General features: G+C 49.1%; 1 protein-coding gene across 1 annotated transcript in view; it reads left to right on the forward strand.

Moving 5' to 3' along the window:
- Positions 1–18,044: 18,044 nt before the first annotated feature.
- Positions 18,045–19,376, forward strand: part of SPBR_09076 (adenylosuccinate synthase) — a gene marked incomplete at both ends in the record, with an annotated part of 2,006 nt that continues 674 nt past the window's right edge. The window contains 5 exons of the mRNA XM_040767202.1: positions 18,045–18,075; positions 18,271–18,281; positions 18,364–18,455; positions 18,756–18,769; positions 18,847–19,350. Coding sequence (XP_040619076.1) covers positions 18,045–18,075; positions 18,271–18,281; positions 18,364–18,455; positions 18,756–18,769; positions 18,847–19,350 — 652 coding nt within the window. The remainder of the gene's footprint in view (positions 18,076–18,270; positions 18,282–18,363; positions 18,456–18,755; positions 18,770–18,846; positions 19,351–19,376) is intronic.

Here is a 19,376-nt window from a genome sequence, read left to right on the forward strand (position 1 = left end):
CTCGTTTCAGAGATGGGCTAGTTGTTCACATCGGTCTCGAAGCTTCACCTGCGCCTATATCGCCTAAAGACAGCATAGGGCCCCGGTGGTGTATACATGGCACCGTGCAAGGCTTGAAACGCCAGAGACAATTTTAAAACTACGGAGTGGACTTTATTAATAAACGAAACGTTGGTTAAAGATTCGGGTTCGAAAGGAGAAGGAACGTAGTATAAGTTCGGAGGAAGACGACGAGGACGACGAGGACGACGAGGGTGACGAGGACGACGAGGGCGACGAGAACGATAAAAGTGACGACGATAAAAGTTACGTTAAACACGTTATAAAGTAAGTTATACGTAAGTATAAGTTACGGGTAACGCTTTAACGTAAGTTATAAAACGAGTTAATTACTTTGTTTGATGAAGCTGAACCACCAAAATCTCCTGCCAGGCACTACTTCTAGACTGCTTTCACATGGACTAGAAGTGATATGCCGCTAAAATGTGCCTCTTTCGTGACCATGTCTGGGAAAATACGTCCACGGAAATCGGTACCAGAACGAAAGGGACGATTCCGGCTGTCGATGACCCTCGTGCATGACGAAGACGAGGAATGTGTTTACTGCTTTATTGGAGGCCGGGTATGTCGACGGAATCATGGCCGTTATGAAAAAGTACGTGACGAGCTACTTTGATTAAATACTAACTGCGACCGTTGGATCGCCCACTTCGACGCACTTCTCTGCGTGTAAAGGTGGAACCAGGACCTGTGAAAAACGGTCCCTTCGTCAAGAAGACAGAGGAACAGCCAGACCTATCCACCGCGAAATGACACCCTTTTATTCACAAGGTCGACAGGCGTGGCCCAGATGCGGAGGAAGCGGCAGATGAAATGGGCGAAAGTCAAGATAAGGAGTGAATTATGCGCGCCGAGAAAGCATGTTGACAACGTTACGATGGACTTGGTCCAAGAACGTCGTCTTGTACTACGATCTGGGCGCGGCCAGCGACCATCTGTTGAAGACCCTCGTGTACTTATGTCGTGCCGTCCTTACTCGACTTGGCCCCTTACGTTAACGACGCGTATCAAAAAACGCTGTCTGAGTGTATGGTCCAAGTACCCGCCCCATGGCGACTTCCCTGTCATCGCGGCCGATGCAATATTCTACGGCACAGCGATAAATGACCTGATTGGCCACACGCCCGCACGGAGGAGCGTTTCTCGTCACGAAGTATTCCAACCGACAGCCATACGAGAACAGCGGAAATCTTCTGTGCACAACGAACACATGGTCACTTTCGTAGGTGGCCATACCAACGACCGGTATGTCGACGGAATTTCACTATTTGTACGCCAACAACATGATGTACAGACTTCAACCGCCGACGCAAGCGGAGTACAGGGCGAGAAACAAGACCGCCACCGCACCAAATCTTCCTTCAATCACTTACATGGTCTCAAAATGCCGGCGATGCCATGCGAGCCCTGCAATTCCATGAAATGGTGGAGGAGTGGCAAGTGACGATGTCATGTCTGTGGACGACAATGGCAACATGAAATACGGTCGAATTGACAGCAGACTTCTGCCTGACCATTGGGTCAAGGCATACTTGACCAGAGGAAAACATCTGACCGTTATTGGTATTGGCAAACGAAAGGCGCCCGGGCATCTTTACCATGCACTATCAGTTTACATGTCGAGATACTCCACTCGTTAACAGGTTTATAACGCTCGCGAGACGGACCGCCGAATTTAGAACCATCATCACCGCCGTCACCACCATCACCACCATCAACACTACCAATACCACCATCATCACCCCCAGCAGTACCACTAATACTGTCTCTTCACCGATGCGCACCCCGGGCTAGGTCGCAGTGGATTTCGGATGCACGCCGATAATGGCTGCAACAGGTGCAGCCGTACTATGCTTTACATGGCATTGGACTGGATCAAATGACCAAGCCCCGAATTCATAGCCGTGAAGACGAAATGTTAACAACTCTGGCCAATCCTCTCTGGCTCTAGGCTGAGGATTTCTTCTCTGATATGGCGGGTTAAATATTCCGCAACACGAAGCCACATCAAAATCTTCAAGCCCTCTCACATAAACCTTTTGGTCATGGACATACACAGTCGTCATTCCAGTTTTATATTAACCCTCCGAAACCCTTGCAAGACCAGCAGTCGCGAATCAATACGGGACTGCACCTGAATAGGTGCATGAACCACATGCTGGGGCATGCGACAATTGTACGGCGCTGTACCAGGATAGATCAAACGGAGTTCGAAATGGGACAGTCGCAATTGTGTTCGTGTCGCCGCCTAAAGTTTTGGGGAAACAACTAATGGTGCGCGGACGCACCCACCTGCTGACGGTCGAAGGCTACAGCTGCAAGCTGTACGAAACGAAAGGCCATTCCTCTCTCGAATGCGCTCGACCCAAGCTGACGCTCGGGAAACCGACTTTCTTTTCTGAAGCACGCGGACACCTCGACGCACATTGTCATTGATAGCGATGGCCTGCCAAAAATATGCTGCGAAAACGACCATTGTTATTCCTTCAGATGTACCTGTGCTCTTACGACTACAGACAATTTGAGCGCCCTTCACAATGGCCTTTAGGAGATCCGTTCACAAGGGTATTCACGGCATCGAGACGGCGGTGACAAGTTTAGACGTCTTTTGCCGGACCATCGAATGTGAATTGCCTTGTTGGCTGCTACTCAAACAATCAACCATGGGCCCCCGCCACATCACCGCAACGAAGCACAAATGGATTATGGTCCATGGGTTTGTCTTTTACGAGAATTGTATGGGCAAAGTGACAACTTACATGCGCTGATTAATACAAAACACTGTCTGGGGACTGCCATAATGGTAAATACACACCAGGAAGAGAGTGCTGGGAAAGTACAGTGCCATCTTCCCAATCCCACCCGCACAGTCTATGACGGCCTCCTTCGGTATCATATTCTTCACGACTAGCACGCCACTACTGTATATCTGATGCTGTCGGGCATGATGACGTTATGATAGCGCGCCTCCATGCCTATGACGGATATTCGAGCTACCATTATATCATGTGGTCTGATATACTCTCGAAAACATCATATTCGCTGCCTGTACACATGGCGTGGACAAGCCCTGCAGACCGTCCGGCCCCTGCCTCGAGGGAGAGGATTATCCCGTTAAACGGGGGTCGATCGTGATAATTCTTTAGTTCAGTATATCAAAGCCCTGGTTAACGGTATCCCAACTGTCTTGGCCATGTTAGGCAACGGGAGCTCGGTGTACGTTGTGAGACCTCAATTAACCCAGACGGCCGGACTGGTGATTCGCCCTATACCTTGGATTTACTCTTTGACCCTTGCCAACGACCAACCTTGTGAGGTCACTGAATTTTGCGTCGTCAACATCGTGGTGGGACAGATCAAGTGTGTTATGAGAGCCTACGTCTTGGACCTTGGCGCCATCTTTGACATAATATTGCCCCAAGAATGGTATGCACGCATGAATGCCACCCAGGATTGGGGAAGACGCACATTGACCGCCTGGAAGTTTCATGTCGAGAAATAAATTGGTGGTGTCCATATGCACAGCCAATAATGGCTTCTATCTATCTACTGTCAGCTAGTCGCGGAGGAGACTATACTTCAAAACACAACTTGGACTCAGCGCATAGAATGCTGTCTCCTCAGCCAAACGTGGTCTCACCACCGCTCTGGCACGATGAAGCATAACCTGCACCAAAATGGAGAGCAAGCGGAAACACGAGCAATGCTGTGGTCGATTGCATAGTATGTCACAATAGGCGATCGATCCGCGGGCCATGGTTCCCATTCGAAGACACATATACACTAAACACTGTGGCCTTACGGTAAGTATCCTCCTGAATTATGCATCTCCCGTAAGTACTGTAGCGCTGACTGCATAGGATTTAATGCCCAGCAAAATATCACCGGCCATTTTATCAAGCAGGAGAGCGTTCAGAGGGACGACGTGCGCCGTCTTGAAAACCTGTCTCCGTTAATGGGACAATACAAATTTCCGGATACGTTATCCTTTGGGCGCAATTTTCACGAGAGATCTTTTCGAGTCGCGCAATGCCACTTGTGTTCCATTTCAGGCCTGACGACGGATACCACGCTACAAAGACCACCCTGGCCATTTACAACTTCACGGTTCCTCTGGTGAGGATGATCAGTCCGCCAACTTCGATAGTGCGTCCAACATCGCTATCTGAAACGCACTTGGTGGACGTCGCAGTTCCCGTCCAGACGGTACCGCTCCATGACATCTCACCAGCGTGAAAGATCCAAATAAAGTATTACTTCCACGTCACCTGTCCCTACTTCATGGTGCTCGCAAAGAACCATTGACGGTTGGCCCATGAACTTGAAATGACATATGCTGCGTTTGCGTTTCCAGTGTATGAATCAGCCTTGTTTCCAACAAGAGTCCGCCACCTACGTCCGTCGCATTTTGTCATGACGAAGCCGTTGAACTTGGGCCATTGGACCAGCGGCCGTGGTACGCCCAGAATTATTCAAATGGCTAACAGCCGCCTGGACAGCACGACATTCTAATGGCCCGCAATTCAAGTCGCATACAACTACAAGAATATCCCTGTGGGTTGCGCTGAAAACGAGATAACAACGGTGTGCCACATTTTCCCATATCCTATTCGGTCCTCAGCCGCGATGTCCTCTACCTTTTGTTCTGAGCAGAACTGAAGAAGGAGGAGCCATTACAAGAAATCGATTTTTACCATTGATTAATCGACCGTCTCGATTATTCAGCCACTGTCACACGTTGGACGAGTCCTTGTGTTTTCCCCCTTTATGTTGATATGCCTATTCAAGTCGGACTTCAAATTCTTCCTGACGGCATCGGACAACGACGGTAATCCGTCATCCACCCCAGTTCCAGCTATTGTCAAAGCCTCTGTGCAGCATCAGAAGACCCAGCGACGAACACTGCCGTGACGCTGCATCGTATAAAGAACGAACGAACAACGGCGCTTTTCAGACTTCGAGAATACGACAAATCAGATAAAACGATCTAGCGTGCTTAGAGTGCGGCACGTGACCAATCCCAACGTTGTGTTTACTTTGCCCCTTTTCACACCACTACCGAAAGGAAGGGCCAATAACGACCATGAACACTTTAGCAAATTTGACGAGTCTCAGACACTCTAAAATACTCGTTTCAAATGAGAATTTCTAGTTCTTTTCATTGACCATCACGTCGGGATCCAACGAGGTCTTGATATAAACGTCACAACAATGTCGCATGGAGATAAGTAAGAAAAATATCAACTATGGCGCACTTTGCGCGTAGCAATGTCGACTCAAGCCAATCTTTTGACTGGCACTTCTTGACTTAAAAGATGGAAGCAATGACGGGCATCACAAAGAGCGCCTGACTTGACGGATGGCGTATGCCAGGAGACGAATACGAAACAACGAGACTTGGCTATGGGATGCAGCAAATCCCCTCGCATCTCTTGGCAAAGTTGTCCCAGAAATGGGATCTCGATTGAAATAACGCAGATTTTCCTCGAAAGAATGGCATGAAAGAACTACAGCATGAATATAGTCCAAGAAGCGCCCACGTGTGGGGAAGTGACTGCACCGCAAACACCCCCTGGTCTTGTAGGAGAACAAGCAGAAAGCACGGAGGTAACGAATGTGTTAGCGGCCGATACCGTCTACACATATTACTACCAGCAACGAGGGACACTCACGATGGTGTGACTACTATTTGGAGCGACCAACGAGATATGTCCTCGACAATAGTATACCACGACCAAATATGCGAGCCGTACGCGCGATGAAGAAAACCAGACTCGCTACATTCCGTGCCAAGCCGAGCAGACACCTCTAATCATCTCATCAACGTGGGTTCGTGTATGGAGCGCCATAAAGCATTTATTCACCCAAATCATAAATATGAATAGGGAGATATGAGTCAAAGAGTTGGAAGAAACTGCATACCCGACATCGCCAAGGGGAATCACTACTACAAATCTACCAAAATGCTTACGAGAATGAATGAACGAATGGTGTCTAAAGATACGAACAACAGGGCTCTTTTTACGGCACCAGTCAGGAGTGAGCTGTGCGAGTTGATTTCTCGAGCCTACTACATCTGACTCGGTGACCAATAACCACTTGATTTGGCTGCAATCTGTCCTAACATGGTCGGCTAGCAATCGCCAGGTGGTCTTTGACGAACATCGGTTAGAGGTATGTGCTCTTTTCATCAGATTCGCTTCGTCTGCGATCAGGAGAGGCTGTACAATACTGTGGTGCTCGGAAAGTCGGAGAGGGATCACCATCGTGAGGACGGTATGGAAGCGATTTGAGTTCGCCTCCTGGTCGAACATGAGCTAGTATTCAACACATCTGGCAAGTCCAAATACGATTTTAGTGCCAGCCACCTAGGTGATGCATTTGTGTGCATGGTCCACGGAATAGCAAGACAAAACCTGTCCAGTCGATCCTGATGCCAGTGATGGCAACGCAAACTGGCCTCTCTGGTCCCAACCGTCTACCCCGACCACAAAAGTAGCTGCGACATCAACGTGCAAACCGCGTGTTTCAAGCGAGCCCTGTCATTGCGCTACTACGCTGAATCCATAATGCCTCGCAAATAGACGATGTGACAAGATGCAATGATCAGCTCACAGTTAATCTGTTGACTAGTAAGTATTGGTCAAAATAGCCAGTGTCTCACAAAGCAGTTTATAAGTCTAACATTCTGGACAAGGAATTGCACCGAAAGAGTCCATTTCGAGGTCCTCTCCGCTGTGTACGATCTTTTCCGGTTGCCAGGTTTACGACATTTGAACGAGAAACGAAGTTTGAGATGCGGATTGTTTCCTTTTCACTTACCGAAGATCGACGTTGGAGGCAGTCCCGGAGACTTGACGATTATGCTATGTTTGTTTGAATCCATCGAGAAACAAGATGAAATGGTACTTCTACTTCGAAATTTAATCAGCTCAGGAGAAGTTAGCGAACAACGACGACTTCGAACAAATGGGCACACGATGAAGACCATGAGCGCGTCATGAAATGAAGCCACCTCGTAAATTTCCCCCGAAGCATGATCGATAACCGATAACTATCTGGTGATGTGCACTTAATCCATATCAAAAAGCAACTTTACAAACTACAACCAATCTGAAAATATGTTTGGCACAAAGAGCCTCTCAAACATGTCTTGCGATTGGTCATGGGATAGATTGCCCAATTACCATTTCCTAGCACCAGATACTGTTTGCAAGCGCGTATTTGGGCAAAAGCGCATTCTGGAACAAATAGAAGCGTGCTTCCTTGGTTGTCACATCAGCAGCGAAGTGCGTCCGGCGTTGGGCGATGAAAGCCAGCATCCCCCGAAGAGCAACCACACGGCAAAAAAACCATCCTACTATATTAAGGCTATGACCTATCCTCCTGCACCGGCGCCGGCAGCCGCAGCCGCACGCGTACGGGAGTTCATTCAGGACCCTGTCCAACAAGCTGCCATGAGACACCGCTCGCCGCTTTGACGAGATCCATATTGCAGACGCCCTGAACATCGACTCGACCTGCAGGGAGTTCCCCTGGTGGACGAATCGGAGGAATCGGAGGAAGACGAACAGCCTCCTATGGCGTGTTACAACTGGCCACCGCTCGCTGGTGAGCTTTCTATCAGACACCTATTGGCGCCACTTCTGTTATAACCGGCGATATGCCATATTCACAAATGTTTTTGGACTCTCTTGGTCCGGCAATTTGTCTCTGTCTGTTATATACCCAGATCAAATGCAACCGGAGGCATCGTCATCGAATATCGCTACGAGAGCCGAAACCTCATCACCATTTCAAATTATGTTGCTCTCACAACAAATAATTGGTCGCCCTCTTTGATCCCTGTGAGTGTTTGTCATTCAAGGACAGAACCCACATATGGACGACAACACCTTCAAGGGCGCAGTTTTCAGTCGTGTCATGGTCCCATGCGGTAACGGCCTGCAACATCCTATGACGGGCGTCGGCTGCACAAGGCCGCATGCGCACGTAGTGTGACGCAATAGCTTCGCACCACACCAACCGGAGCTGAAATACAAGCACAGATGTAGCTCCTGGAAGACAAAACAAGTCCCACACCTTCGGCATCAAAAATCACCTCTGCTCTATTCAAAGGGCTACCATAATGCTGCGCCCAAGGGCACGGCACCGTGTCGATTATGCTTCGCACTCTGTGTCCTGTGCCTGCCTTAGACAAAGCGAAAATGATATCCATAACGCAGCTATAAGCAATCGCGACAGCATGGCGACTTCCATTGTCATCACTACAGCGGTGCTCCGGCCGGTTTGTCAACACGAAACTGATCCCCATCGAAGTCATAGAAAGGCTGCAAATTCTATTCCTGATGATCTTTTTCGTCGAGGGAAAAACACATACAGGATATACACGCACAGTGCGACGGGCCGTCCTTGAACGCGCGACCAAGTATCTAGCTGCCCCGAAGATGGCTAACGGGTGATATTATCGGGCACGGCGTCTCCTACAGTTCAAATGACCTAAATTCGGATACCGCGCAATGGTATTCTATTCACGACGTGAGTTAATCGTCGCTGTTGGCCGGTAGGCACGCCGACATTATCACATAGCACCAAGCGCCCCCCCCCCCCCTTCGATAATTATGGTGCAGGTGAAGTTGAGAATCTTCGATCGCCGCAGCAGCCATTTATGCGTTGCGGGTCGTGTTGTACCATGGCCGAATAACTTCTCGCTTGAGCCTGCGATGGGATCCTAGGAGTGCGAGTTTAGCGTCTCATGGCGCCCAACGGGGACACAACATAACATTCAAAGTACGCAGTCAGAAGATGCTTCTGGCTGACAGTCAAATTACCAAGTTAAGATGGCGACGGTGGAGGCTCAGCTGCGGCAAAGATGACTCGAGCTCGAACAACGGATACAGAAAGAACATCTCCCTTGGCCGCACGTAGGTGCCATTTCTTTCCACCTTGTAGGTCGCCGTCCTGTCTCCGATGACCTGGCGATGTGCTGACTATTTCTGCTAGATCACGAGGGACATTCGTGGCTTTCGCCAGTTTATCTGGGACGCGCAGAAAGAACTGCGCACAAAGTACGACGCAGCAAAATTTTCGTCGAGAGACTTGCAATGTCGCCAACTGCACGCTTTTGGTTGAAGATCCAACTCCGCAAGTGATGTAATCCGCTCGTATACGGCGGGGGCCTTCCAAGACCTGGGCTCGAGGAGCTCCTTAGCACATTCCTGCACGGCCATCGCAAGCCGGAAGTCGTCACATTGCAGAAGCTCTGGCAGCAACTTACAAGGAGCCTACTCTTCCGACAAGGGATATTTTCCAAGGCGACCGACTGCGTTGCCTAAGAACTCGATCCGGGTGGCCGTCACCGTATCTGTACGGCAGAGTGTACGTACTCGCCGTCTAGGCCTGGCCCAACAAGGTTGAGGGTAGTCTCTGAGTCGACGATCTGCTAACGAGAGGTAGGCTCCTTGTCTGCGCTGTGTCGATCGCTCCGGCCAAGATTTGGCAGTCAAGTTCCCGTGCGTTCATGCTAAGGGCAAAGATATCTGCGTCGGCTGCTCATGCGAGGGCAAGTCTTGCCACCCTGTAAGTCTCAGGCCCGTCTCCAATGGCTCGACGACATACTGACTCTCTCGATAGATTCCCGCTGATCTTCGCGGCGTTTATTAACTCATATGGATCGCTCAGAACGATCTAAGATCAAAGTACGACGCGATGAAGAACCAGATTGGGACTGTGACAACTGAGGCCAGGGCCCGTGAGCTGGCGCTACACAATGGCAAGATCCTCGCAGCGTCGGACAGCCTTTGCCGGGCAACCGGCGTATCGTCGGCTGCTGCCCCCAAGCCTAAGGACACGAACCCTTATGCAGATATGTATACATTTTGCCGAGACGGCTTCTCGACGCCTAGCCGTCGCCAAACGGCGGATCGCCTCTGTCGCCCAGATCCTTACATACGACATGATCGAGGGGTTGTGTCTATGAACTGCGGTATCCGCACAGGTCATATTCATGGACGGACGCTCCGTCAGCTGGAGACATTGAATACCAGAAAGCAGCAGTGAGAGCGAACGAAATGGAGAAGCGGCCGCCAGGTAACAAGTCTCGTAGACAGACTATCTACGGACCACAACGAACACTCGAGCATGACCCTATATACAGGTACGATTGCGCCGTGGTAGAGACCTATTATGGCGTGACAAGCAGCCCAGGTTAAGACAGAGCCACTATTAGTACAGGACAAACGGGAGGTTCACACCGCATAAACTTGGGTGCATACCTCAATTGCAATATTATGACGACTACGCATATGTTTGTCAAACTCTGACAGATACCGATGCGTCTATCTCGGCATATTCAATGGATTGCGACATGACGATCCTACCAACAAAAAGGGACTCGTAATCACATCCACACTCAACTACGTTCAGGGTACGAGACATTTGAACGTGGATTTCGGCACCGCAGCTCACACCACAAACTACAAACCACAAAACCATGACACGAATTACGATTGATACTGCTTGTTTTGCTTCACGGACCCAGTGAGGAGTTTGTTCTTCGCTACCACCGAGAAGACAAGTCTGCCGCAGGAGATTCATCACAGAAAATGGCCAAGAGTGCAATCTATCTGCAAACAGACAGCATTGGGACTTCCTGATAAACGTTGTAGCAGTGAAGGAAGTACCGAAGGCATATTAATGCTCTAGAAGGGAGTGGCATTGACATCGAAGTCACTGCACTCAACAAGTGGAACTTTTCTTATCAACGGTTGCATCATTGCTTTCAGCCACTTTGTCGAATTCACCAGCGACCACCACAATACGCTGCAGTCGGGCGCAACTTGTGCCCTCTCACCAATACATGAATAATCCTCGGTGGTCCACATTACAAGTGGCCAAAGCGTTTCATCACCAGGAAAGAAAGTCTAAACAAAGTTACACGGGGACACTCGGCCAGAGAAATTTGCCAAAAAGGCGCATCACGCACAGGGGTTCATATACGCTCAGACTAAATCAGCAAGAAGGGAAATGCAGTCACTCGGCATCATTGGGTTGGTTTACGTGTTGAAGGCAACATAGTTGCTTGTTATACTGATTGCTCGACGTTGACTTTGAAAGAGTAAACATATCACACAACCGTATTCTATCAAAGACCTGACGGTACCCAGAAGGGGCAACTTCCACTCTATGTTATACATTTCTCCACAGCCAGAACCACGCACCGCACAAGGGCGACAACCAGTATGATCAGAGATACTACGCTGCAAAAGAGTCGTTGAATACGTACTTGGGTTTCATGTCATACAAAATAGCAGCACTCGGAGTATGTCGGAGCGCAGACGACGAGCAAGAGTTCCTACCTGGAACCAGATATTGTTCTCTCGCTGCCGTACATAGTACTACACGTCCTTATTTCCACCTGTCTATTTTGACTAAATGCAACCTAGTGTGGCAAAGCCTGCCTATTACAAGCTGGCCTGCAAACGAATATGATGCACGGAACGATCAACGTCGCCGAATATAGTGGCAACATCGGTTAATGTTTGGAGTGCGACAATATTTTGGACTGTGCGGCACAGTTCCGGGTATACCTGGAACTGGGTGGGTTTGATCCACGACTATAGAGAGACGTTCGCATCTGAACCATTTCACACCAATGCCACGTATGCCAACGGACGGTTTATGCTTCGGCAGTGTTGCGTTTGAAGTCTTATGAGACCAAGGTGCGGCTTCCCTGTCTTTCCACTACCATCATATTCTTTGCCACTCAGTTCTTTGTTGGAAAGATATTTGTTACGCAAACAACCAATCCCAAAAACCGAAGACCTGGTGGGTTAAAAAAGTTGACTTGCAAACGTCTGATGGCCAGGGCTTTGTTACCAGATGCTGTCTTAAAATGGCCGACAAATACTCTCTTGTAACAGTTTCCTTTTCCCAACTAAGCTATCATTCACCATGATTCACCATGAGATGTGAGTCGCCTGGGGAACACCTGAATACCAACAATGGCACGTTGATGCTCGGGCAGGGGGCAGATACCGCCGAAAACATGCCTCTGGAGCAAAAGACCCGCCGCTCGGTACCGGATCGGTTCCCAACTCTAGTTCTGACAATATATTTTGGATGTGATTGGAAAACGACTTGCAACTGATTCTACACAATATATCATGAGTCAGTCACTTATGGACAGACAACTGCATCCGACTACGTTATAACACGCCATATCGACCACTTTGCGGCCTGACTTCAGATGGACGCTGGTATCTCGAACGATCAGTTTGTCTCGAAGAAATTAAAGGCACGGTATGCTTAGTCCTCCAAAACAAGACCATTTGCAGTGAACTGCAACTACTACTCTACCATTTCGTCGAATCGTGTGGCCTGTCAACTTGAGTTCAGTTTCTGGTACGGAAATGGAGGTCGCGGCATTTCCAAGACTCAAATGACCGACGTGCTCTACGAAGAAGCCAAACTCTCCCATGATTCCAGTGTTTCTTGAATCACCCATCATTTGGCTACGCGGGTTGTATAGAAATATCCAATGCGGAAAAGTGCTCTCATCGTGCTTGTTTTGCCATCGGGCGAGTCAAAGGAAAAATCGAATTGTTCCTACAGCAATGTCCACGTTTTATGATAAAAGTTTTGAAACCGCGACAGAAATTGGATGATGTCTTGACACCCGGCAACAGATGACAAACCAAACATCACCTTGAAGTTCAATCAAAGAATTTATACCTGGTGACAAAATACAATCTCACCACCGGTCAGCACAGCGGTGGGGCGTCTCAAGGCAACAAATGAGCGGCGGCTCATATTGCCAGATTCCAAGGTTGCGGAAGTCTAGTTCATGTTACTCCCACTTGACAGAGAAGAGAAAAACACCAGTGCCAGACTGACAAGGAAATTGAAATCACTGGCGAGATTCTTAACATCAGGGGTTCAAATTAAGGCTTTGGTTAGGGTGCCAGTCGTTGCCATGCCCTCGTTGATAAATTTGCAAAAATTGTAACTTTAACGTTCACCGACAAGAATCAGCCGGCCAATTGATATGTGGCGTTACCATCCGAAGAATCCAGACGCAAATGTCTCGAAACGGACTTACGAACAGCTTCGTCAATAAAGCTTCGCTTGCCATTTATCGTCTCTTTTTTTCGCGAACCAGATGAGACTCACTGGGTAGCACTTTCAAAGGTATCTGCAGTCGCGCATGTCAACAATGCTATTCAAAGATGTGGTCAGACACGAAACTCTGCGGAACAGGACAGCTATTTCTAGTATGATGCACCATGCTTCGGAATCACGGAACGTACATACGTGCAATGTCTACATCGGCACTTCGGTAGGCTTGATAACCGTTGCATGTGTTGCACCCGACCCGACCACCTCCTGCAGAGAAATACGACGCTCACCGAGTGCAGAGAATTGGTTTGCAGACTACCAAACGCGGAAATATCTGCCGCCACTCTACACCACAGGCAGACTATCATGATCGCATGATTCCGGTAGGCGTTGTGCTGCCTCCGAATCTGTGTCTCATCCGCTGGTTTTGATACCATTTTATGAGCTGTCCGCAAATGATGCTTTCTTTGATCTTTGCATCATGTCAGCCCAAAAACTATGGAGGAATGCATGGCCATGTTCGGCGCCCTAAACCGCATGCTTACGCGACATTTCGGAGTCGACAACATCTACACTCCGAGACGCGGATGGAACACTCCTCTTGAATGAATGGAAGACAACAACATTCAGATATGGGGTTATCCGCCGTCAAGTTTTAGCTTCCTCGTGCGCCAAAAGGAACTCCGCCGCATTGTATCATGGTTTGGGGATTAAAATATTGAGGCACAAGAAAAGGGATTTCCATATTGGCAGTCGTCAAGATGGTGACGAGTCTGCGCATCGGCAACGCATAACACTCATCACCTGAAACAAGAAACAATGTCTACTTCTCGCCAAGCCAAGATTTATTGCAGTGGTATAATATCCTGCCCCTACTCATTCTCCGAAGTGGCTATCCTTGCAGAATGACAACAGGTGGGATTGTCAAACACTGAAAAACTGGTATGCCGCTTCTCAGTAAACAACAGTGTGCATACCGATTTAACACTCATGCAAGAGTCATACAAGGCCGGGAAAACTAACGAACGTATTAAACCTTTATATCAGCCTCCCATACACGACTCAAACGTGCGAAAGTAGACCTTACACTATAACGTCTCGCCATAACGCCATCAATGACATGTACAATAACGTCAAAGGCGTCAGAAATCAACACGCATCGTACTCCAAGACTCAAACAGTTTGTTCATTTCTGCAAGACGTGGGCTCGGCGGGCTACCTTGGTTGGGCGTAGCAACCTTTGTGTTCACCGTCAAAAGAGATGCCATCCAGTCACAAGACACAAGGAACAGTCCTAGTGTTGAAATCAAGTGCGGTTCTTCATGATATGCCTTTCGACAGGCGGACATAGCAGATAAGATGTTGTTGAGATTTCATACGACCATATTGATCCGAACGCCGACGGCAAAACAAGAACCAGAATACATCGAATGGATACCGCCGATGGTTTCACAAGCGCCTGGGAACTCCCTTCACCTTTATTTCTACGGGAAACAAAATTTACTACAAGAAAACCCAGGATAAGGAGGAACGTTGGAACTCAATTTCCATCGGGCATCATAACGCAGTGATACTACTTGTCGCGTTGTCAACGACAAGACGGTATAAAAAGGCAAAACAAGAGGCCAAAATGGGGACCTACAAAGAACAGAATTACAACGCGACAGGCTGTTCTTAGACACGGCTAGAAAAAACATGCCGTTTCCTGTTTTTTGTGGCAAAGAAAATTGGATTGCACACTTCCGTGGCACACTCTACGTCTCGATCTGTGAGAGTGAGCGCAGGTTCTCGAAACGCTCGAATGCCGTTCACTCTCTAACCAAAAAGGCAAATGTCTCCAACAGTAGCACCTCAACCCTTGCAATTGCACAGGTACAAAATCGTCCAAAAGAATGCCGACGATTATTACAAACATACTCCCACACGAATGTACTACCGTCGTCCTACCAAGCCATCGAGAGCTCAGCCACCCGAGCAGTGAGAGCGCATAGCAAAAGCCTAATGGTGACTGCCAGGACATGTCGAATTATGTTTGCATTTTCCACTGTCCACGGATAGCCATTTATGATGCCCCATATATTGTTGGACAAGCCTAGTCTGGCCTCATTGGTTGGGTGTTGATTTATTTGCGTTACAGGTTATGAGCCCGGTATGCAACTATACGGAGCTTCGTATTACAAATATCCTCAAGAGCAATGCGTCATACGTTGACATCGTTGCACTGCTTTGCTTGCTCTCAAACGATGAGAAAGTCACCAGAACGACCTAGAGACCGAAATCCAGACAAGATCGAAATCCAAACAAGAATATCACAGCAATTTAAACAACTAATATGATTACCGCCGTTTAAATATATCGGTAGGCTCAGTGGCGTCCAAGGAATGGCTAGACTCACGTGCCAGTGTTGACACAACTCTGATCACGAGCACACACGGAGGATGGATGAGAAGGCGAAGAGGAAGCAAACGTGATGAGGATGAGAGACAGTACCTACCATCATGTGTTGGCTCCGGCTGATAACTGAACAGTCACAAATATCAGTGCCAAAGAGAAATTGGTGGAAAGACGTATCGACCTACCATCTCTCGTTACAGGGCCGAACTTGCACCTACCTCGCAGTAAGAAAACTGCCAATCAAGCAAACACGCACCAAGAGTTATGATGTTGCTTGCAGGATATTTCTCATAGCAACTAGTTGTCCTGGCAAATGCCACGAGACGATTATTGTGGATATACGAACGAACGGCATAAGTCTCCTGTACTTCACCGACGTCACATTACTTGTGGGCCGAGAGATGAATCTGAGATTTTCTCCTGTACCATTATCCCAGGTGCACCCGTGACTACAACAGCTGAATATTTCAGACCACGACATAGCCGGCCGATTTATGAAACAGGAACATGTTGTCCGCTCGTCAAGCTCATCGAACGAGCACTTTACAAAGTAAATAACCAGAGAATGTGTAACTGCGGACCGCATGGGAACGCGGCGAGTGGCAGAACACCAGATGTCGACAGAACCCACAGCGTCAGCTCAACAACAGGCCCGCATGAACGTATGCGGCAGCTCTTATTTGTGACGATGATGACATGCTTACATTTGCGGCTTGTCGGACAATGGAACTGTCTTATGTCCAGGCCACGGTCGTCCTTTGGTGCTGAGTACCTTTAAGTCTGCTGGCCTTTACTATATGAGGTGCGTGAGCCGGGGCTTGATGCCCAAGCCGTTTTCTATCAAAACATTGACCATGAGGTTACACATGCCTTGATGCAAATAACTAACCTCGCCAACGGAAAGGCCCGCCGACTGATTATCGACTTGACAATATAAATGGTTGATTTTAGACGTCATGTTTGGTCGACTAGCCGCAGAGAGAGCCGTCGATTGGTTTCTTACCATCGATGAAGACCGCCAGAACACCTCGCCTTACTACTGAACTGATCACAAGCTATTGGACGCGTGAAATAGCAACTGGGTTTCTGTGCAGAGTTTCCCCGTCGACAAATGACGCTCTTGTAGTTGTAACGTCAGCTGAACTGGTCATACGTTTCAGTCACACAGGTGACAGACGTCCGTTTGGTATTGATGGGTTTTTCCTACTTCTGAACATGCCCAGCAGACTAGTCCTACAAGGCTCTAGCAAATTGAAAGCAACAAGCGGCCTCCTCGATCGAAGATGCCTAAACCGAGGTATTCACGGACATGGTTTCAAAGGATGTAAGACCTGTTCTACGATGATCCAGTGTCGGAAATGTTTCCAAAGAGGTTATCATACTGGGTAGTTGACGATGCTCGACCCGTTGTGTAAGATACACAGAAATAGGCGTTTCGATAGGTCATCACGCGCTGTTACGAGTATAAATGACTTTTATGTTGTACAAACAAGTTGGATTATTCTGATTAAGATATATAACTACACGGTGACTACGATATTTCTAAGTGAATAAATCGACTCCATAAGCCACGAAACCTACTCATCACTCGTAAAGACAAGTCGAATAAAATGTGGTTAAATGACAGGCACCAAAACTTGTAAACCGTAAATTCTCACGACGCAAAAGACCCGGCCATCACGGGCAAGTCGGCAACCCAACTCTCCGATGCCTCCGTTTTGTTCCGGTAATTGTCTACAGCCTTGTCACAGCCCCGATAATCCCTCGCTGTTTACGCGGCACTTTAAAATGTCTAGGTTGCGAGTCAACAGCAATGCGTCAATATCTGTATCTTACTGGAACTTTTGACGAGATTTGCGTCGTTTTATGTGACCCTATTTTGGATGTCGGTAAGAGTTATGTAGCCCCCGGCAGCCAAATGCCGTGAACGCGGTTCATCCCGTACACACTGCGGGCGAGTACCAGTGGCCCTGCCGCACGTAGCCAATGTTCGATGTTTTCATTGTACTGGTGCGGGATGGCGACAACGTTTGCCGTGTTTTTAGGTCTTTTCCTGCTAATATTTGCAATTCCCACTCTTCTCCGTCGTCGCTTCCAAAACTGCCCCTCCCCCACTAAACAATACGTGAGTCAACCGTGAGCCAAGCCGAAGTCGCAAATTCACTCGCTAGCATGACACTGCAACAGGTATTTCGTACTGCTGTACTACACACCAGTAGCGCTTTAAACCGCGCAAAAGGTACCAACCGAAGCTCCCAAACAAGGCTAACAACAATCTTCCAGTAGCGCAACCGCAGCCAAGGAACAGAAAAAAAATTGGCATCTTATTTTTAAAGTTTGCAGCCGCCTGGCGGGCGCTTTCTTCCTTTCTCTCTTTTCTCGGTTTGGCGATTTCGATCTTTTTCTTGACCCCTATCCTTTTTTTGTTGTTTTCGGACAGCAGAAAACAGCGACCACCCCGATCGACAAGCATTATGGCGACCATCATCTTGGGCTCCCAATGGGGTAAGTTGTTTTGTCCCTGTCCCTCGTGTGGTTCTGTGGTTCTGTGGCTCTGGTTTTTGGTGGGCTTCCTCCGATTGCGCTGGTGGGCTCATCGAGTCACCGTAGTCACTCTCACGAGCCATTGGCCGTTGCGCTGGGCCTTGCGTGCTTCCAATGGACGAACAGAGACTGACGAATGTGTTTTGAACTCTCCAGGAGACGAAGGTGTATGTATTCACTCACCTTGTACGATTGTGAACTCCCGTCGAAAATGCTTCAACGACTGACGCTCCGTCCCCTTCTCGACAGAAAGGCAAACTGACCGACCACCTCTTGGCGTCCAACGCGTTTGACATTTGCGCGCGCGCGGCCGGTGGCCACAATGCCGGCCACTCGATCAAGTGAGTTTCGGAGCGGAGGACCACTCATAAACGATGCGATCTCGCGATGCGACCTCTCAGGTTGGACAAGGCTGACAAGGTGGGGCACACTCGCCCCGTTCTTTCACAGGACCGGCAACCAGAGCTACAGGTAGCGACCTTCCACACACGGCCCATGAGAGTTGAGAGAAGCGACAGCAGGAGACGGCAGCCGTTGTGTTGGTTTCGCATCCCGTGCCGATGCGCCGGCGCTGTCGTCCTGCTGCCGGCGTGGCAGTCGATCGTCGCAGACAACTGACAGCATTCTTTCCTGCATTCTAGCTTCCACCTGTTGCGTACGTTTGCTGTCTTCACTCTGTTCCTCTATGTTCTCTCGATCCTCAATCACGCGCACTCGCTAACGCTCGGACAGCCTCCGGCCTCATCAACCCCAAGACCGACAACCTCATCGGCTCCAGCGTCGTCTTCAACGCCGAGGCCTTCTTCAAGGAGCTCGGCGACCTCGACGCCAAAGGCGTCCCCGACGTCCACCGCCGCATCCATGTCAGCTCCCGCTGCCACCTCAACTTTATGCTGCACGCCGCCGTCGACGGCCTCTCGGAAGTCAAGCGCGGCAACGAGTCCATCGGCACCACCAAGCGCGGCATCGGCCCGTCCTACGCCAACAAGGCCTCGCGCGACGGCCTGCGCGTCATTGACATCTACTCGGCCTCGTTTGAGCGCAAGCTGCGCGAGCTCGCCGACAGCTACCGCGATCACTACGGTGATCTGCTGCAGTACGACGTCGAGGCGGAGCTGCGCAACTACGCCGGCTACAAGGAGAAGCTGCGGCCGTACATTGTCGACGCCGTGGCGTACATGCAAGAGGCACAGGCGGCGAAGAAGTCGATTCTGGTGGAGGGATCGCAGGCACTGAGTACGTCGAGTTGAAGAGCCTCCCCC

Source organism: Sporothrix brasiliensis (assembly GCF_000820605.1).
Source record: "Sporothrix brasiliensis 5110 chromosome Unknown Cont18, whole genome shotgun sequence".
Taxonomy (NCBI): Eukaryota; Fungi; Ascomycota; class Sordariomycetes; order Ophiostomatales; family Ophiostomataceae; genus Sporothrix; species Sporothrix brasiliensis.